Source organism: Durio zibethinus, chromosome 6 (genome assembly GCF_047325235.1).
Source record: "Durio zibethinus cultivar Kanyao isolate XHJ-2024 chromosome 6, ASM4732523v1, whole genome shotgun sequence".
Lineage (NCBI taxonomy): Eukaryota > Viridiplantae > Streptophyta > Magnoliopsida > Malvales > Malvaceae > Durio > Durio zibethinus.
In genome coordinates this window covers 7220791-7240046 of record NC_143167.1, presented here as the reverse complement: position 1 = coordinate 7240046, position 19256 = coordinate 7220791, and the positions used below count along the sequence as shown (strand labels likewise).

Sequence of the window (19256 nt, the reverse complement as noted above, 5' to 3'; positions counted from 1 at the left end):
ATTCAGTGATCACTGATAAATTGGGACGCCACCTCGCGCCTAGTGTAAGATTCCATTGGACATCTAAAAACACTGCCAAACACGTAATAGAATGGATTCATATATTTGTTCCGGAAAGAAATAGCGCTTCAACCAAACGTGCCATAATTGCTAAATCGACTGAATACCTGCCTATACCCCTCTCACTGTTAAAACTTCAAACCCTAAAAAGGATTTTCCAAACAGAGAGCAGTGGGCAGTGGAGGGGTTTTTGCTTCTAATTTAATTTAATAATTTAGTTTCAGCAAATCGATACCTTCACCTTTGCTTCTCTAAATTCGAAAACGATTCTAATTTACTGAACCTGCCGATTTATCCCTGTAATCATGGCTTCAGGTCTCTCATTTTCTCTCTGGTTTTCTTCGATTCAAATTTTAATTTTGTAGTATTAACCTTTCTTTTTTTCAAAAAAAATAAAGTTTCGTTATTGGTGTTTGATAAGATCAATTGGTTTTTGGAATTGGGCAGATGCGGATATGGAGGATTATGGATTCGAGTACTCCGATGAAGAGCCTGAGGAACAAGACGTTGACATTGAGAATCAATATTACAATTCCAAAGGTTTCTTTCTTTTTTCGTATATTATTCTTTAATCTCTATTTGGATATTGCTAGGATCATGCTTTGTTTCAGATTCACCTAAAAAGTGTCTTAATATTTTTATATGCTTCAAACTATTACCTTAGATTAGAATTAGAGCTCACCTTTCGAATACGTTTGTGAAGAGCTGTTAGGGTTTATGGCTGTAAAATTGGGAAATTAATTAGTTGTAATTGTTGCTAGTGGTCAAATAATAACCTAAACTTGTTAAGCTATTGATTTTAGCAATTGACCCACCACGCATTATTATTATCGTCATTAACCTTTTCTGATGCTCTCTCTCTCTGTCTCTCTGTTGTGTGTGTATGTACCTTATGTTAAGGTCTTTTTTTTTTTGGTTAATTACAATGTCCTCTTGATTAAATGATAATATATAATGGTTCCTAAATATCTTCTTTTGTGCCATAGAGTAATTGTGAAGGTGAGCTTAGGGGTCCAGTTCTGTATGGATAATGCTTAAAAGTTAAAACCTTGTCGTTGGTTGACAATCTATGGATTCCGACTTTTTATTATTAATAATTTCTTTTCTTTTGTCATTAAAGGTTTGGTAGAAACAGACCGTGAAGGAGCACTTTCTGGTTTTGCTGGAGTGGTTGGCATGGAGCCTGAGAAGGCTGAGTGGTGAGTTCTCTGGAATTGATATTTGGATTTTTTACTTCTGGTATATCATGGTTATTACCTAGCCTTTCTACAATTATTTCAAACTAATCCTTTTTTGCATTCCTTTTGATAAATAGTTTTATGATTTAGCACATGTAAGCCACATTATTAAAGAGCATACATTGTCTGTTGCCTCTCCACTAGGGATGGACCCAAAGAATTCCCTTATACAAATAAAGTTCTTGCAACTTTTACGAACTGTGGTTATTGTTTTATCTATCCATTAAAAACAATTGTCTCGTTCACCAAAAAAGTATGCATTTGATTTGAGCCTTATCAATATTAAATAGTGTACTCATACTTTCTCTGCTAGGGGATTCAAAGCTCTGAAGCAAACTGTAAAGCTCTATTACCGTTTAGAGAGGTATAAAGAAATGATGGACGCTTACAGGGAGATGCTAACATACATCAAATCAGCAGTGACACGAAATTACAGTGAAAAATGTTTAAACAATATTATGGATTTTGTTTCTGGGTCAGCTAGTCAAAATTTTGATCTCCTACAAGAATTTTATCAGACCACTCTGAAGGCCCTTGAAGAGGCAAAGAATGAGGTTAGAAAATTATTGAATCTACAGTATCATTGCTTCAGCATTTGCATCAATATGTGATATGTTGCTCTCTTGTCTTGCAGAGACTTTGGTTTAAGACGAACCTTAAGCTTTGCAAGATCTGGTTCGATATGGGTGAGTATGGGCGAATGAACAAGGTATCTTTTCAAAACCTTATAATTTCATATATCCACAATGCAAAATATTATGTCATAATCATATAATCTGTCCAACTATATCAGATTTTGAAGGAACTTCATAAATCTTGTAAAAGGGAAGATGGTACAGATGATCAAAAGAAGGGAAGTCAGCTTCTGGAAGTATATGCAATTGAAATTCAAATGTATACTGAGACAAAGAACAACAAAAAGCTTAAGGTAATTTATCTTCCTTTTTAAGATGAATTATGGGTACAAACTTACTGAGGTCCATTTGAGATGGGCTAGAGCAACTTTACTAAGCTTGTTTGAATCCTTTATTTCTTGATATAATCATATGAAGTAAAGCTACTGGTTTAATTTAAAGCCATTTACCCTTTACAATTTCTAATAGAAAAGAGGGGGGGGGGGGGGGGGGGTTCTCAAACATCAAACCTAATTTCAGTGGTTGTCCTCTTTCCTAGTCTGGTTTTTTTGTTGCTGCTTAATGAAACCACAGCTACTTGTTTACTGTATGCCATCTACACATTTTACCATCTCCAAAGGAAAATGGAAGTTCTCAAATCTGATTTCAGTATTTGCCCAATCTCCCCCTTTTTTCCCTTGTTTTTTAAAGGTATCATAGACTGCTAGTAAGAAAGTGACATTAAGAACAATCTAGGGTTGGCCTAGCAGTTATTACCCCTGTTTACGAGGATTGAGGTCTAAGGTTTTTATTACCTCTCCTCCTCTAGGTTTCCTCATATGTACCAAAAAAGTGAAAAATTGACATTAAGGATTTTAAACCCAGCTGGTAAAGTAAAGAACTCTTTCTTGATGAAGGAGGAATGGTTCTGTTACATGTCTAATACAATTAATTACAAATGAAAATAATGACATAAATGTTTGGCAGTTCAAGAATGGAACATATGCAGTCATATTTCCCTTTTAAAGGTCTGCAACTGAAAGGAAGTTAGTATTATTTTATCGCCATCATTGATTTCTCATGGAAGTAATGTACACAGCAGAATGTGTACCGAATCTGTTGTTTGCTCTATATCAAGCACATTTTTGTCTGGAATTCATGTGAACTAAGGGTTGAAATCTCTAGAACCTTAGGTCAGAAAGTCTAAACCTGTGTATTCTTTTTGCTGTTCTTTAGAATTCTAGCAACCTTAGAACTACTATAGCATATTCCCTTATAGCCCTGAAAAAGTTCTTTTGAATCCTGGTCAATGATATTGTTTGCATTGCCATGAAGCATCCTTTACTTCCAGAAATTTGCTCTGTTGTTCAACCTTAATTGCATACATAATTCACTGCCTTCTGCCCTTAGTTAATACTGAATCCTAGCATTCCCAATTCATTCTTCTTTTATCATCCCATGTTAGTCGAATAGCAATTATTTGGAAATGAATATTAGGTTGCACTATGATTACTTCATTCTTTGATAAGTAATATCAACCCTTAAGGTCAGATAGAGAGAGACAGAGAGCATAACCCATCTAGACCAGGTTTTTCTTGTATTGAGGTTGTCATGCTACAAACTTCCTTCTGAGTTTTGTGAGAAAAGGTTTAAAGTATAGTTGTCAGAAAATGGATCATCTTATAGCATATGTGCAACTCCGAATGCAATATTAAGGAAAAAAAATGAATGCCCTAAAAGTTGGATGTCTATGATATTGCTAATCCTGTCTGATGGATTTTTGTAATTTTGTTCTACTTGAGATGATGGCTTAAAAACCAACATTGATCTAACTGATAATTCTTTTACAAAGTTATACTGTTTATGTCTGGATTTGGTCTTATATAGCATTTAGCTGTGTCTGAAACATTGGATTAAATGCAGCAATTGTACCAGAAAGCACTTGCTATTAAGTCCGCAATACCTCATCCAAGGATCATGGGGATAATTCGTGAATGTGGTGGCAAGATGCATATGGCTGAGCGCCAGTGGGCTGAGGCAGCCACCGATTTCTTTGAAGCTTTCAAAAACTATGATGAAGCTGGGAATCAGAGACGTATCCAATGCCTAAAGTATGATTGTTGTTTCCTTATTTCCTTTTTCTTTCTTTATGTTTATGTCCCATTTTGTATTTGATTAGCTCTCTCTCATCAGTATTAAAATAGGAAAGACTTGACATGACAGTTGAAGCTTTTTATCTACAATACTATGTTGGCCTTTTGATCTAACTCCATTAAGGCACTAGGATGGCCCGGAAAAAATGTGTAATATGGATAACATTTCTCTAAATATATGTGAAGGGGCCACTTTTAGTCTAAACGTTCTTTTACCAAAAGTAACATAAGAAATAAATAACTACCACAATAAGCATAAAAGGCAGAGGACAGATAGTAAAGAATAATCAATTTGGAGTGGATATGAGCCCAGTCTGTGAGATCTAGGAGGGCAAAAATGAAAGAGAAAGTAGGGATAAACATGGTGAGAACAGAAGGAAAATACTATCCGAGGGGAGCACAAATAAAAAAGATAGGCAAGGGGTGTGAATAGGGAGAGAGATATTTCAAATATAATCTCTTATCCAATAAATAAGTCCTTGTAGTCCTTTTATAAATGCCTGTTAATCCAGTCTTTTTTCTTAATTAGATAAAGTTTCAGATTGATCTTTCCCTCCTGTTGTGTCACTTCCAGATACCTTGTTCTGGCTAATATGTTGATGGAATCTGAAGTTAATCCTTTTGATGGTCAGGAGGCAAAGCCGTAAGTTTTTTTATATCGCTAACTTCTAAATGTAGCTTCTCTCTCTCTCTCTCTCTTTCTCTCTCCTGATTGCTATTCCTGCAGGTACAAAAATGACCCTGAGATTTTGGCAATGACAAATCTAATAGCAGCCTATCAACGAAATGAAATAATAGAGTTTGAAAAAATCCTCAAGGTTTGTGCAATGCTTATGGATGTTGTGATATATATTGCTGTTTATAGCAGCCTATCATCGAAACGAGATAATAGAGTTTGAAAAAAATCCTTAAGTTTTGTGCAATGCTTATGGATGTTGTGATATATATTGCTGTTTACTTCTGTTTTGCTTTCCTTCTTGTTAAGCTTGATTTTTTTTTTCATACAATTTTTTAACTTTTACTTTCACAGAGTAACCGAAGGACAATCATGGATGATCCATTCATCCGAAATTATATTGAAGATTTATTGAAGAATGTCAGAACTCAAGTGGTACTTAAGCTTATAAAACCATATACAAGAATCCGGATCCCTTTCATATCAAAGGTGAAAGCTACAGTTTTTCCTTTCCAGTCAGTTGCTTCAGATGTTTTATTTTATTTTTTTCCTTTGGTTATTAATAAAGTTAGCATTTCTAGCTTGACCTTTCTTTTATATAATGAACTCCAGATTTTTTTTTTTTTTCCCTTTTAAATATATCATTCAACTCCTCCATTAACCTTCAACGTTCAGGAACTCAATGTGCCAGAAAAAGATGTTGAGCAGTTGTTGGTTTCCTTGATCTTGGATAATCGTATTGATGGGCATATTGATCAAGTGAACCGACTGTTGGAACGTGGTGACAGGTCAGCCTACTTATTATTTACTACTCTACTAGGTTGAGTTGAAGTTGAACCAATGTTAGCGTGATTTGACTATCACTTAACCTTTGCTTGCCTATGCAGGTCAAAGGGCATGAAGAAGTACGCTGCTATAGATAAATGGAACACACAGCTGAGGTCCCTTTATCAAACCGTCAGCAACAGGGTTTATTGAGAATACAAGTATCCTATATGATATCCCTTTGGTGAAGGTGCTTTTTTTCTTTTTTGTTTTTTGAGGCAACAAGAATATGCTTTCTTATCTTAGCTGATTTAGATAAGCAATATGGAAAGAAAAAAGCATGTATCTAGATTCGTACATTACATGTTTGGTTAGACAAAGTTTTCTTCTCGTTCAGTGACAGGAAAAAATACATATTTGCCTGATTGCAAGAATTTTGATTGAGATTGACACTGGTTTTATGAAATACCGATTCTCTGCGTTTTAGTGTGGATAAATTGCCAAACGTTAACCCATAATTTGATTTGACTGGATGCTGTTGTGTACACTTGCTGGGATGAGCTACGATGGAAGGGGAAGGAAATGAAAAGGGAAGAGAGAGTTGGGGAAAGGGAAAATAAGTTTTTTGCTCGGAATCTACTTTCCGAGGAAGATGAGCGATGGTTAAACTCCAAGTTTTATGAAGGGAGACGATAAAAATTAGAAAATGTCAATGTAAAAATGTGAAAACAAAGTTTAGAGAGGTTTTTTTTCCCTTATGGAATGATTGATTTTTTCTTGTGAAAGTGATAGAAATTACTCACTTTCCTTTGCAAACTGTAGAAATAATTTATTTTTCTGTTCTTCATTATTATTTTTTTTAACTATCAAACACAAAGGCAACTGCATTCAAACCTGCAGCGAGATTGACGTTAATGGAGAATGATTTGTCAGTATATTTGGTAGAAAAAAAAGGAAATATAGGCACAAATATAATTGGAGTAAATGGGAAAGGAAAATGATTTTTTTCGAAATTCAACCCAACCTTTCCATTACGATGTGTTCCAACATAATCAATTCTCCTTTTTTACAGCTTAAATTTCTGTTTTATTTATAGTTCCTTTTCGTAATTTTAATTGTTTGGAATTCATCACAAAATATTTTTAGAATTTGACTAAAATTATTAAATTATATATATAATTTAGTATCAAGCTTTTACAATCATACTAAGCAAAAATCTGATTCTTTTTTCCTGTCCAGAAGATTTAAATTTATTTTTTTATAAAAAAGATAATAACTTAAAAATAATGAAAAAAATCACAGATTTAAATTTTATATTTATTAGATGTTATTTTTTTAAAATGATTATATGAATTAATTAAACAAAATTTTAAAACTTTAAAAAAAATTTTTTTTACATAAAGAACCTTAGATCATAATATGAAAATAAAAAAAGACACATGAAGATATTTGAATTTGAAATTTAAATTTATTAAATATTATTTTTTAAAATAATTATATTAATAAATCGATTTAAAATTTAAATTTAAAAATACTTTTTATATTAATTTAACTTATTTAAAATTTTATTTTCGAGGAAAGAAAATTTCGTTTCAGTTCTTACATTCGATAGCCACCGACCCTTGAGCGTATGGGCTCATCTGAGCAGGAGACCACTAAAAAATCAATTTTCAGCACCATCCGTTTCCCCATTCTCAATCACATAACACTGAAACAGTAGTAAATTTGTTTGGATCAGTTTGCAGTCTGATCCGTCAGATATTTTCTGTTTTACGTTTTGCAAGTAGCAATTTTTAAAGATTTTTAGTGCACAAATTACACCAAAGCTTGCTTATATTATTTATACTTGACAGAGACATGTTCAACAACCCCAGACAATTATTTTCTTTTTCCTTTTTTTTTTTATTAGTGTCTCAACCCGATCCATATCTTCAGTTTGAACTGGAAAGACATTAATTACGTAGTGTCCCCCCAACTTTCTTGGTATTTTTCAAAGAATCTTTGTGCCAGTAATTCAGCCTTTTATAATTCTTTAGGAACATGGGTCCCCCATTTTTTTACTGAGAAAAAGCTCTAATTTTTACGCAACTTTTTTGTTTTTCATCTTTTAATTCTTAGGTACTTTACTATTATGTTAAGAAAGAAAAAAGTTATATTCAAAAAAAAAAAGAAAGAAAGAAAAAGGTTAAAAAGTTTTTTGGCTTCTTTTTCTGTTTTTAATGATGAATTTCTTACAAATTTGATGTTTCCTTTTTTAGTATGAGTTTTTTTTTTTAGTGCATTAACATTCATATCTTTTACTCCATAAATTATATTAAAAAAAATCATATTTTTTAATTTTTTAAAATTTTGTCTATATCTTAAAGATATATATCACTTTATTATTTTTAATAATAAAATTTAAAAACTTCGTTATCTATCCATGAATCTGATATCATTTATCTTTTTTTAAATTAATAGTTCAGTGCAATCCAATTGTTTTAATGTGAATTTTTTTTTCCTAAAACGCAAACCTTTATAAAATGAAATTATCAATTTTGGGTCATCCAAACTTCAAACATAAATTTCAATTTGAATTCCATAAAAAATTATTTCCAAAAAGACCTTGCTTGAAGAAAGTTGAAATTGTTTGTAAAGACTTCATGTAGCAGCTCTAATAAAAGAATAATGGCTATAATCCAAGGTTTTACTTTTATATAGAAGAATTATTATCTTATAAAATAAAAAAAAAATGGTGCCAAATGTTGGTAATTTTTTTATTTTATCAAATTAAAAATTTTAAAATTAATTTAATTAAATCATCTTATTTTTAAAAGTTAATATTTAATATACATAAAGTTTAAATTTTAATATTTATAATTTATTTTTTTCAAAATTATGATATTTTTATAAATATAATTTTATATATTATTAGCATTTTAATAATTTTCAAAATAAAAAATAATAATAATACTCAGCTAAATGGAACCAACTTTTGGCCTTTTTCCCTTATGCTTTTAGCCATGTCTAATTTATCGACAAAAAAAAGGGAAAACGCTGCCGAGTGACCAATTTCTTTTTGCTTTTATATATATATATATATATATATATATTGACTATATGATAATTAGTGGTATAAATGATACATTAGTACTTGTAAGTTATTCAAGTTTGATTCGAAGAAAATTCGAATTTGGTTCGATTATTATCGAGTCTCGAACTCGAGTAGCTCGATTTATCGATCGAGCTAAATTCGAGTATTTTTATATTCGACTCGAGTAGCTCGCGAACCTAATCGAGCTTTTATATTTAAATATATTTTTATTATTTTAATTAATAAAATATTTCGAATTCGAATTCGAACTCGAGCATAAATAATCGAATTTTTGTCGAGTATATGAATCGAGCTTATTTTTACATATTAATCAAACTTAATCGAACGAGTTCGAGTAATTTGAATTCAATCACGAATCAAGCTCGAACTTGAAAAATAAAACTCGATCGAGTTCAAATCGAGTATCGAACCACGAGTTATGAGTCGAGCTCGAGCTGTATCTCGATTACACCCCTAAAACAAATCACAACCCAATTTATTTTTATCTATTTTTCTTTTTCCTAAATTATTCAAGATCCTATTCACACCCTTTAATCAGAATCTCCCAGATCTTCATTATTATTTGTTTATAAGCTTTCATTGCCAGCAAAAATTTTTTAGTGCTATTTCTTTGAATTAATAAAATTGATCTATTATTTGTGGAAAGATTCATTAAAATAAAGAAAAAAAAATGTAAATTATTAGAAAGTGAGGTGGGTTTGAGCCAAGTGCCTCTTTAGCATGTTTTTGTTTACACAAACCAAAGACTTCAACAAGGAAGTCTTATTTTCTTTTGAAAGAAGTCGTATTAATTTAGACCAACTTTCAAATTTTTATTCTTTTAGTGACTTCACATTTGACAATAAGAAATTAAAAAAGAAAGAGCAGTATTGTCAAAAACCAATGTGCTGGTGCCTGGTGGAAATAATCCTGGTTGTTCTTGGCTTGTTTTTAGTTTTTGAGGGGCCCTTCAGACATAAATGCTATATAAGAATTGGGTTGATGGAGACAGGCGGTTGGGCAACGGCTGGACCATATTTCTCTATTCTCTTACAATAATTTATGTTTTATTGTTGCCTTTCACCACCAACAGGTAACAACAACGTTTCCATCATGCTCCAAAAATGTAACTTTTTTTTGGTTTTTTCAATGACTAAGAAATTAACAATTGTTGATATTAATAACCCAAATTTCCAAATTAAAAAAAAAATAAAAGTTGCAGTGGCTGAGTGGGCAAAAGTTTGTCTTGTTGTAGCAGCAGCTCAGATGATGATCACCAAGGTCTTTTAATTCGGCTATTTTGCTGTATATTTGAGTCTTGAACTAACTCAAAAGCCAATTTTTCCATAATTCCTCCTTACCCGTTTCTTCTTTCTTTTCTAATCTTATATTCTCAAGTATATTCCGTTTCTTTTCTTTCTTTCAACAATTCTTGTTCTTTCAATTATACAATTCATGTACAACTAATTTTTTTTATTTAAATTATACACTTGATAATGGACATTTAGAGTTACTGACTTTGTGGTGCCGTTTTTGCTTTGAAGCTTGTACTTTTAATTACGTAAAAGATTAAATTTTGACTGTTGGTTGATTTTTTTTTCACCTTTTAGGCATCAGCTCAGTCCTTGTGAAATGAAATCGAAACTCCAAACTTAATTTATTTTTCTGGGTAATTCTTGAATTTCTTGAATCAGCAAAACTTATAGACTTCGATTATCTTCCTTGGTTTTGTCTCTAATGTTGATGATTAGTTTAAAGTTCATGACTTTGGGGGGTCTAATGCATGCTTTGGCAGCTTAAATTGTTTGATTGTTTTGTTATGATATTTTTGAGGTTCATATTTTTTTAATCCCAACAAAAAATTTTGTGGCTTTAAGCAGGAGGAAATGATTCTCGTGGGAAATATTTTATGTACTAATTCATTTGTTTATTACAATTTACTAGTTTTGGGTATTGTAGATAAATAAGATTGGTGTCTTTTTCCGGAATTTGCCTGATTCCTGCTGCCAGGGAATCGATCATTTGAAATAAAAAAAATCACTTGAGTTTTGTAAGTGGATATTTTAGTCTATTTGGCTGTTTTACTTTGCTGGGATGTAACCTTTTTCTGGTTCTTCATCATATGTTTATTTTGATGTCTGATGGCATTTCAATGGCAATTACTCTTCATCTTCCCTTTTTTTTTTTATTTAAATCAATTTTCTTGCTTCTAATTGAATTTCCAGGCAGTTTCTGGTTGAACTGATATACGCATATTCTAGAGGATGTTCTCTTGCTGTATCAATGGGCAGTTTTTAGATTGAATATTCACCTTGTCTTTTAACTTTTTCTTTTTGCTTTTTTTTTTTTTTAAAGTTTTTCAACATTACTTTTACTACATGTTTCGATGTTCTATTTCTTTCTTTTATAATTGATGTTGTGTAAATTGAATGATATGTTGTTCTGGGATTTATATATTTGTCTTAGGAATAGGTTTTGGAAGCTTTTAGAAGTAGAAGAAGAAAATTCAAGTTTTACTAAGAGGCATGAGTCAGCCTAAAATTAAGCGCCGTGTGGGTAAATATGAGGTGGGAAGGACTATTGGGGAGGGTACATTTGCTAAAGTGAAGTTTGCAAGAAATTCTGAGACAGGGGAACCTGTGGCACTTAAGATACTTGATAAAGAGAAGGTTCTCAAGCACAAGATGGCTGAACAGGTTTCTTTTCTTCAACTATTCTCTTTCTCTGCTTATCCTTATCCCTTGTTTGCAACTCTGTTTCTTCATGATTTGAGAAGGAATTTTATTTGTATTTTTTTTTTTTTTTTTGTAATGATGCTCAAAGCCTCCTACATGATTCTATTTTTAATAATCACATTGTAAGAAAGGAATTTCTTTAGTTCAGATATTGTATTCTGATTTCTTAGATGGTTTTCTTCTTTCTTTTGTAGATCAAGCGGGAAATAGCAACAATGAAGTTGATAAAGCATCCAAATGTTGTCCGTTTATATGAGGTTTCTCTCTCTTTCTCTCTCTCTCTCTCTCTGTGTTTGTGTTAGGGGTTGATTTATGCACTCACTTTTCCTTTTTTCATTTGTTCCGTTAGAGTATGTTTATGGTTTATGCTGAAACATCCATTTTCTCAAAAATGAGTTGGGGATATGGTACTATTTTCCAGAATCTTCTATTGTGAAACAAATCCTCCCATCTTAATATTTGTTGTTAGCGGTAATATGGGTGGCATGATATCCCATTATTGAGATATCATGTTTCTTTCTCCAAGCTTGACCATTATATGAAACTTTTGGATTTGATTTGCTAGTATCTTTATTAATTCTTTGAATAAAAAAAAAAGTGTATTAGCAGCTGAAAGATTTATTTTCCTTTCTAGATTGCATATGTACATTTGTGAGCTGTGTGCACAAGTGTGCACCCTGTCTATATATGCTTTGACATATGATTAAGATGAAAGAGTAGCACACAAACCATTTTTAATAACCAATCGCTTGCAATGTCTGTATAGAACCAACCCAATAACTTCTCATTATCTGTTCTTCTTGCTACATGGTTTTAACTAACCTCATGATCTTATACTTTGTGACTTCAAAGGAGTAAAATCCTCTTGAATCAGTTAAAAATTGTTGGTCTAGAGCAATTAAGTATATGGAGAAACTCTCCTTGAAATTTTCAATCATGTATCATTAGAAAGATGGATAGAGCTTTGGGTGTGTGTAACAACTTTAAGATGATGCCTCATGATTTTCTGTGTCACTCATTGAAGAATAGCGGACATGCAACAAGCTTTAAACTATTTCTCAAATTATTTTGTTTGTTTTTATTCAGGTGATGGGAAGCAAGACAAAGATATTTATTGTTTTGGAGTTTGCTACTGGGGGGGAGCTCTTTGACAAAATTGTAAGTTGGTGAAACCTTAGACGTTCTCCCTTTTTTTTTTAATTTAATGAAAATCGGGGATTTTCACATTGGATAAAAGTTGATGCCTGACTGCATATTATGTTAGGTTCTCATTCCTGCTCATGGATCTCTTTCATCCTTGAGCTGCACTAATTTGTTTTCTAGTTTTGGCATTGCTTATATATTTGTAGCTTGCTTTAATTGTAGCTAACTACTAACAGATGAAAGTTTCTTTCCATTTCTTAATTCTGAAGGTAAACCATGGACGGATGAGAGAAGATGAGGCACGGAGATATTTCCAGCAGCTTATTAATGTTGTTGATTATTGCCATAGCAGGGGTGTCTACCATAGGGACCTGAAGGTATTTTAACTTGGCATCCTTTAAGGATGAATTCGTTTATACTTACATATATGTGTGCAAGCATGCATTTTATGCTGTCAGGAAATGAAGTTTATTTATACTTTTTCTCTTGATTTTGTTGCAGCCTGAAAATTTGCTGTTGGGTGTTTGTGGTAACCTCAAAGTTTCTGACTTTGGATTGAGTGCTCTGTCTCAGCAAGTCAGGGTAATTATGATATCCTTTTTTTCCTTCTACATGATGGGTAATTATGGAACTTCAATTTCTGAAAGCTCTAGCTTTCTTGAGTCTTCAACCTTTTCCTTTGAACTACAAAGTCATTTTAAATTTGTTGTATCATGATCTTGTTGATGGTAAAGGCCTTATAAAGTAAAATTGTTGTCTAGTGGAAAGATAAATGAATATTGGTGGTAACAAGTGGAGAGTGGAAGCATCGTAATCAGTTTGTTTTTAAACAAACAGCACAAAAGGGATGATGAATTATGTAATAATTAGTATCATGTCTAGTGTCAAGCTTGGAGAGTTTAGAATGAAAGCTATTTTCTTTAGCAATTGATTGGAAATAATTACATGATCGTAGGGCCTTCAGAGTTGTTGAAAGGACTAGTTCCATAAACATACTGAATTTTCTCATAACATATATGATGGAAGTTTTAGTTTTAACCTCTTTGGAGAAAAAAATATGAAAGAGATTAATTTGTTACTGATACAACTGTGATAGAATCAATCATCTTGTTTCTGAAATAGAAAATAATGATTCTTAGATATCACTCTTTCAAGTTATATGTCACTGTTTAGTGTCTGAATATAGTTGATATTTCTTTAAAAAAAAAAAGAATGTAGTTGATATTTAGAAAATCTATACCACTTAATGAGAAAAGAATGAATTGGGTATTATTAGTGAGATAATTTGGTTAAAGTCGAAGTATGAAAGCATGTGATAATGTTGTCCTCATTTTGTAGTTACATCATTCTTGATGCGAATAAAATTTTTCTTCGTAGATCATTCTCCCTATTTAACTGTATGTGATTGTAAACCAGTGATGTTGAACAAAAGTAATGAACTGAATAAATTTGAACTTGGTGACCTTAAAGCTTGTGAATAAGGAAGCACATGCTTAGTTCAAAATTATAGATATCCTGTTATCCATGTTATTTATCTTCTTATTAGTATTTGTGTAAGTTTTTTAAACTCCTGAATCCTGACGTAACTGATTCTGTAAATGTGTAAGATTTGTTCCATCTCTATTTGTCTTTGATGGCTTTTACTGCATCGAGAAATATTTCTAATCCAAAGTTGAATTTATAGGATGATGGTCTCCTTCACACTACCTGTGGAACACCAAATTACGTAGCTCCTGAGGTGTGGCCAATTTAATCACACTAATTTCCTTCCAGCATTTATAACCCTTAGGCCATTTGTTGTTAACAATTTTCTGTCTTCCTATTAGGTGCTTAATGATAGAGGCTATGATGGGGCAACTGCAGACCTCTGGTCATGTGGTGTGATACTCTTTGTGTTACTTGCAGGTTACTTGCCTTTTGATGAATCTAATCTTGTGAACCTGTATAAAAAGGTGAGCATTTACTAATTAATTGCATGTTGCAGTTATCCACTGTAATTCGTTGCCCGGTTTTCACTCTCATTTTCCAAATGTGCAGATTTCAGCTGCTGAATTTACTTGCCCCCCTTGGCTATCCTTTAGTGCAATGAAATTGATTACTCGAATCTTGGATCCAAACCCAATGACTGTAAGTTACTATGCTTAACTCACAAGCCTGGATGTGTTTCTGGCTTCAATACTAAATTCTGTGTGCACCGAATAGGAAGAGGAGAAAAGTATTCCTATATTTGTATCATGAAGATCTCATATTTTCCCTTCCTATGGCAATTGAAAGTATATTTTTATACAAAAGTAAAAGCCTCTAAAACTAGATGAAAATGAAGCTCTATTCATGAAAGAAAAAGAATGCCTAATCAAAAATTTGTCTTGGTTAAATTCTTGTTGAATGTTCTTTCAACTATGTGTGATAATCCTGTGAAAAACATTTATTATCCTGAAACACGGTTCCTTACTGATGTAACTGTGAGGTTTGTAATCTGTGCTTCTACTCTTTTGTCTTTTGCCCGTCCATCAGCGATGTAGTTTAACTCATTTTTCTTGTTAGTGGACACAAGAGTGGGAGATGAAGTCCAAGAAATCTGCAAAATAGATATTAAAAATGTATACTATCTGCTGTATCTCTCTTTCCTCTTTTCCTTTCTAACAGATAAGTAATTGGCAGTCTGAATATAATTTCTAAGGATAGATAACTTACACCTGATGTAAGGGTTTTCGTACTCCGCATTATATCTCCATATCTTTTTTCATTATCCATTTTGCATCAAATCCACCAATGAGTTTTACTGTCTATCTATATAGATCATCTATGCCAAATTTGAACTCTAACTATGTTATCAAAGTATAACAATGTCAACTACAACTATATATAATAAAAGACTTTTTTTTGGGCAATATACATAATAAAAGACTAGTTTCTTCTATTATTACAACAAACAAATAACAAAGCCTTTCGCCACCCGGTGGTTCTGCTAAAAGGTTCATTTTATGCTGTTCTTTTCATTTATGGTTGCAACTAAGATTAAAAAAGCAAGGTACTTTTGATAGTGTTTATTTGGTCCAATAATACTAAAAAGTGAAAGTGCTAAGAGTTGTTAGTGTTAAATAATCATGACCTTTTAATTTTCTCAATGATCAAGCAATTGCTTTTAGCTCTTCATCTGAGGCACTGCCTGCACATTTTGCCAAGGCCAAACAGATGCTTCGGCTACATATAACTGCTTCAGTGTTTAATCTTTGTGTACCATGTCTGGCCTGCACGCATGTGGCCATGGATATTTATGTTGGCCTTAAATGTTAGGAAATTATTTGCCTTCACAAATTTTTGTCATGCTTTTCTGTAATTATTGACTTGCATAATATTAATGTGTACATATCTCTTTCTTATGCTGCAGCGCATTACCATTCCTGAAATTTTGCAAGATGAATGGTTTAAAAAAGATTACAAACCTCCTGTGTTTGAGGAGAAAGATGATACGAACTTAGATGATGTAGAAGCTGTTTTTAAGGATTCTGAAGTAAGTGGATCAGGTCTTTCCCGAATTTATAGAACAATTGACGTCCACATACTTGACAAATGCTGTTATATTTGGTGCTTAACTTTGTTTTCTTTAGTAAGTTTGCACTGTTGGTTCTGTAACAGGAGCACCATGTAATGGAAAAGAGAGAAGAACAACCAACAGCTATGAATGCTTTTGAGTTAATTTCTATGTCAAAAGGGCTAAACCTTGAGAATCTGTTTGGTACAGAACAGGTTTGCATTTTCATAGGCTTTTCCTTTTCTTGACTTTATTTTTGTATATCAACTATCAATTGTCTTTCATTTTTATGACTTTGTTATTATTAGAAGGGAAATACACTGTATGTCCACTGCTAGATAGAATATTATCAGATACTATTAGGCTATGAAGGCTGATAACTAGCTGGCCTCCTTTCCTCTCGATTTTATTTTCTTAATTGTGTTTTTAGAAGTTTATAAAGTTGGGTTATAAAAGTAGCAAGTGTTTCTAATATTGCATCAAAAGGTCTTCAAGATTTCGAAGGATGAACTGAAACTGGATTGGCCATCACAAAATCATTTTATTGATTTAAAAGCAAATATATAGTGCCCCTTTGCTTGAGAAAGATAACAACTGATATTAGGCCGGCTGTTTCCAAGTTTTGGGTAGTAATAGTATGCTGTAGCACATAAATGAATAGTATCTTCAAACTACTAGCTCAGAAGCTACTAAGCACATTTTCATTTATTTTATTATTTATTGTCAAATAATCAGAACGAGCTTTTGCCTTATTTAGACCATATGAGAAAATTGTGACAAAATTAGTTGGTTAGCTGGCAGACCATATAAGGGGTTTACAATGGGAAACTTAAAAAATTTTACAATTATGAAAATGGAGTTTCATGGTTGTTCTATTTTGTGCAGGGATTTAAGAGAGAAACAAGGTTTACATCTAAATGTCCTGCTAATGAGATTATCCATAAGATTGAGGAAGCTGCGAAGCCTCTTGGATTTGATGTGCACAAGAAAAACTACAAGGTGAGCGACTCTTATGCATGCTATGAAGATAATTATTGAAATCTATATATCAAATTTACTTATTATTTTATGTAGATGAGACTCGAGAATTTGAAAGCTGGGAGGAAAGGGAACCTTAACGTTGCCACAGAGGTAACTTACAGCAATATTTTATTTAAATCTTGGCTTTAATTTTGTACTTAACTTTGATTTATGTCAATCAGATATTTCAAGTGGCACCTTCTTTACATATGGTTGAGGTGCGAAAAGCAAAGGGGGATACATTGGAATTCCATAAGGTAACACTTGATTCTCTTGTTATAATTTCACTACATTTTCTAAATACGTTAGTTTTTTCCAATTTGGACAAACTACCGATGAGAGTTATGTACTGGCATATGATGATTGATTGCTCATAGCCAATGGAAATGAGTGATCTGTTTTGCCCAGCAAATAGATTAGGTTACATGTGATGGAAAATGCCAAATGACTTTTCTTCCTGTCATAATTGTTGGATATGTAGTTGTTTACTGCATGATCAGATTCTAATTATGAATATAAATGACGTGTATTGCATCAAAATCCATTCAGCAAGTCCTCAGATTGTCTCTATGACATTATATCAGTTAAAGCATACTTGAGCAACACAAGCATCTTAGATGTCAATAATGCCACCACCAAAAGATGTTTGTCAGATTAGTAGGGTCAAGAGCTCTCATTTTATGATCAAAGGTTCCAATTTTAAATACATATGCTCTAACCTGCATGCTCAGACCAAGTGTCAGAGGACAATAAATTTGGTTTAGTAAGTTTCAGAAAGAAATAGTGGTATTTAACATTGAATTGACAGTGGATTCAAACAATGTTTTAATGAATATGCAACTGGTAGAAGAACAGCTCTTAAAAACCTGTCTGGTGGTCTTTCAAGTCTCTTAGTCAATTTACTGCTTGCAGTTGATTTCATGTCTGTTCTAAACTCAGCTTCGTCGTTAGTGAGATTAGATTTTGCTGGCCGTCAAATGTTTCATTTGTTTTTCCTCTGCAGTTCTATAAAAACCTTTCAACCTGTCTTGAAGACGTTGTTTGGAAAACCGAGGAGGACATGAAAGAAGTAAAGTAAACGTATGCACTCCAACTGTAATGAATTTTGATCTTTTGTTTATGCTATTGTTGAATTTTCCTCAGTTGCTATACGTCTTCATTTTTTTTTTTCTTTTTTCTTTGTGTTTTGGGATTGTTTTCTTCTTTTCTTTTTTCCTTTCTTTTTTCTTTTCCTGTATGATTAAGCGGCCGTGGTTGTTCCAATTGTTTTCCGTGTTATTAGTGTTGGAAAGCATGGATGATTCCCATGGAATGCAGTGGTTTGGTTTACCCTTCTATGTTAAAATGTCAATGATGATAAATGGTGAATGATATTTGAAAAATAAAAAGGAAAACCCTTGTGTTTTGATTTTGTTTCTTCCTCGGAAAATTATATTATAGTAGTAGTTTCTTTTGTTCAGTGGAAAGAATATATGCATTTTTGAGTTTAAATTTTAATATTTGTAATTTTTTTAATTTTTAAGTTATGATATATATATATATATATATATATATATATAGAGAGAGAGAGAGAGAGAGAGAGAGAAGAGATAACTTATGCAATGCAAAATTAAAAAAAAGTATACCAATTTTTTTAATTATTTATTTCAACATATTTAAGGAACGAGAGAGATAAGTAAAAATAAAAAAATAGTTTAATTTATTTTTTGGATTTAATAAAATCAATGGTGAAAAAAAAAAAAAAAACTAGAAAAGAGTTACATTGTATAAGTTAATTTTTACTCGTGTACAATATATATATTAGTTTTTAACACGTACATGACTTACATATAATTTTTATTTTTAAAAATTTTAATTCAATAAATAACTTTTATAATATTATGATAATAATGATAAATATTAGGAATTTCATTTTATTTTAGTAAAATATAAGTAAAATTTAATAATTTTTTATATAATTTTTGTTTTGATAATGTTTTATATGTTTTGGTAATTGTTGTTAAAAGATTGAAAATTTTTTATAAAACTTGGATAAAATTTTTATATAATTTTAGTAACTTTCGATATTAGTTTAGTGAAGATTTGTGATATATTATTTAATTCAAAAGTCTTATAATTTTGTTTTCGCAAATAACAACTCACAACTATTTTGATATAAAATTTTCATGGTTTTCTTCTACAAAGTGTTTTACAAATATAAAGTTAAATTTATATATATATCATATTATATTTTCACTTTTTTTC

At 31.7% G+C, this 19256-nt stretch overlaps 2 protein-coding genes across 7 annotated transcripts; both read left to right on the top strand.

Moving 5' to 3' along the window:
* Positions 1 to 46: 46 nt before the first annotated feature.
* LOC111286235 (COP9 signalosome complex subunit 2) lies at positions 47 to 6012 on the top strand. Its single transcript, XM_022876108.2, has 12 exons — positions 47 to 375; positions 508 to 600; positions 1181 to 1259; positions 1612 to 1852; positions 1933 to 2007; positions 2092 to 2226; positions 3836 to 4023; positions 4640 to 4708; positions 4793 to 4883; positions 5096 to 5230; positions 5417 to 5529; positions 5629 to 6012. The coding sequence occupies exons 1-12, from the start codon at positions 366 to 368 to the stop codon at positions 5717 to 5719; spliced, it is 1320 nt and encodes a 439-aa protein (XP_022731843.1). The 5' UTR covers positions 47 to 365; the 3' UTR covers positions 5720 to 6012.
* A 3652-nt stretch (positions 6013 to 9664) lies between these two features.
* LOC111285179 (CBL-interacting serine/threonine-protein kinase 3-like) lies at positions 9665 to 18420 on the top strand. Of its 6 annotated transcripts, none has more exons than XM_089762021.1 (16): positions 9893 to 9976; positions 10190 to 10248; positions 11052 to 11275; positions 11509 to 11571; positions 12401 to 12472; positions 12727 to 12834; positions 12959 to 13039; positions 14142 to 14195; positions 14284 to 14409; positions 14495 to 14584; positions 15849 to 15971; positions 16097 to 16207; positions 16878 to 16991; positions 17067 to 17123; positions 17195 to 17269; positions 18016 to 18420. In XM_089762021.1, the coding sequence occupies exons 3-16, from the start codon at positions 11105 to 11107 to the stop codon at positions 18088 to 18090; spliced, it is 1320 nt and encodes a 439-aa protein (XP_089618147.1). In that variant the 5' UTR covers positions 9893 to 9976; positions 10190 to 10248; positions 11052 to 11104; the 3' UTR covers positions 18091 to 18420. The 6 variants fall into 6 exon arrangements, with proteins under 6 accessions (XP_089618146.1, XP_089618147.1, XP_089618144.1 ...); XM_089762018.1 differs by having other exon boundaries at positions 11046 to 11275; XM_089762016.1 differs by having other exon boundaries at positions 10805 to 11275.
* Positions 18421 to 19256: the final 836 nt, after the last annotated feature.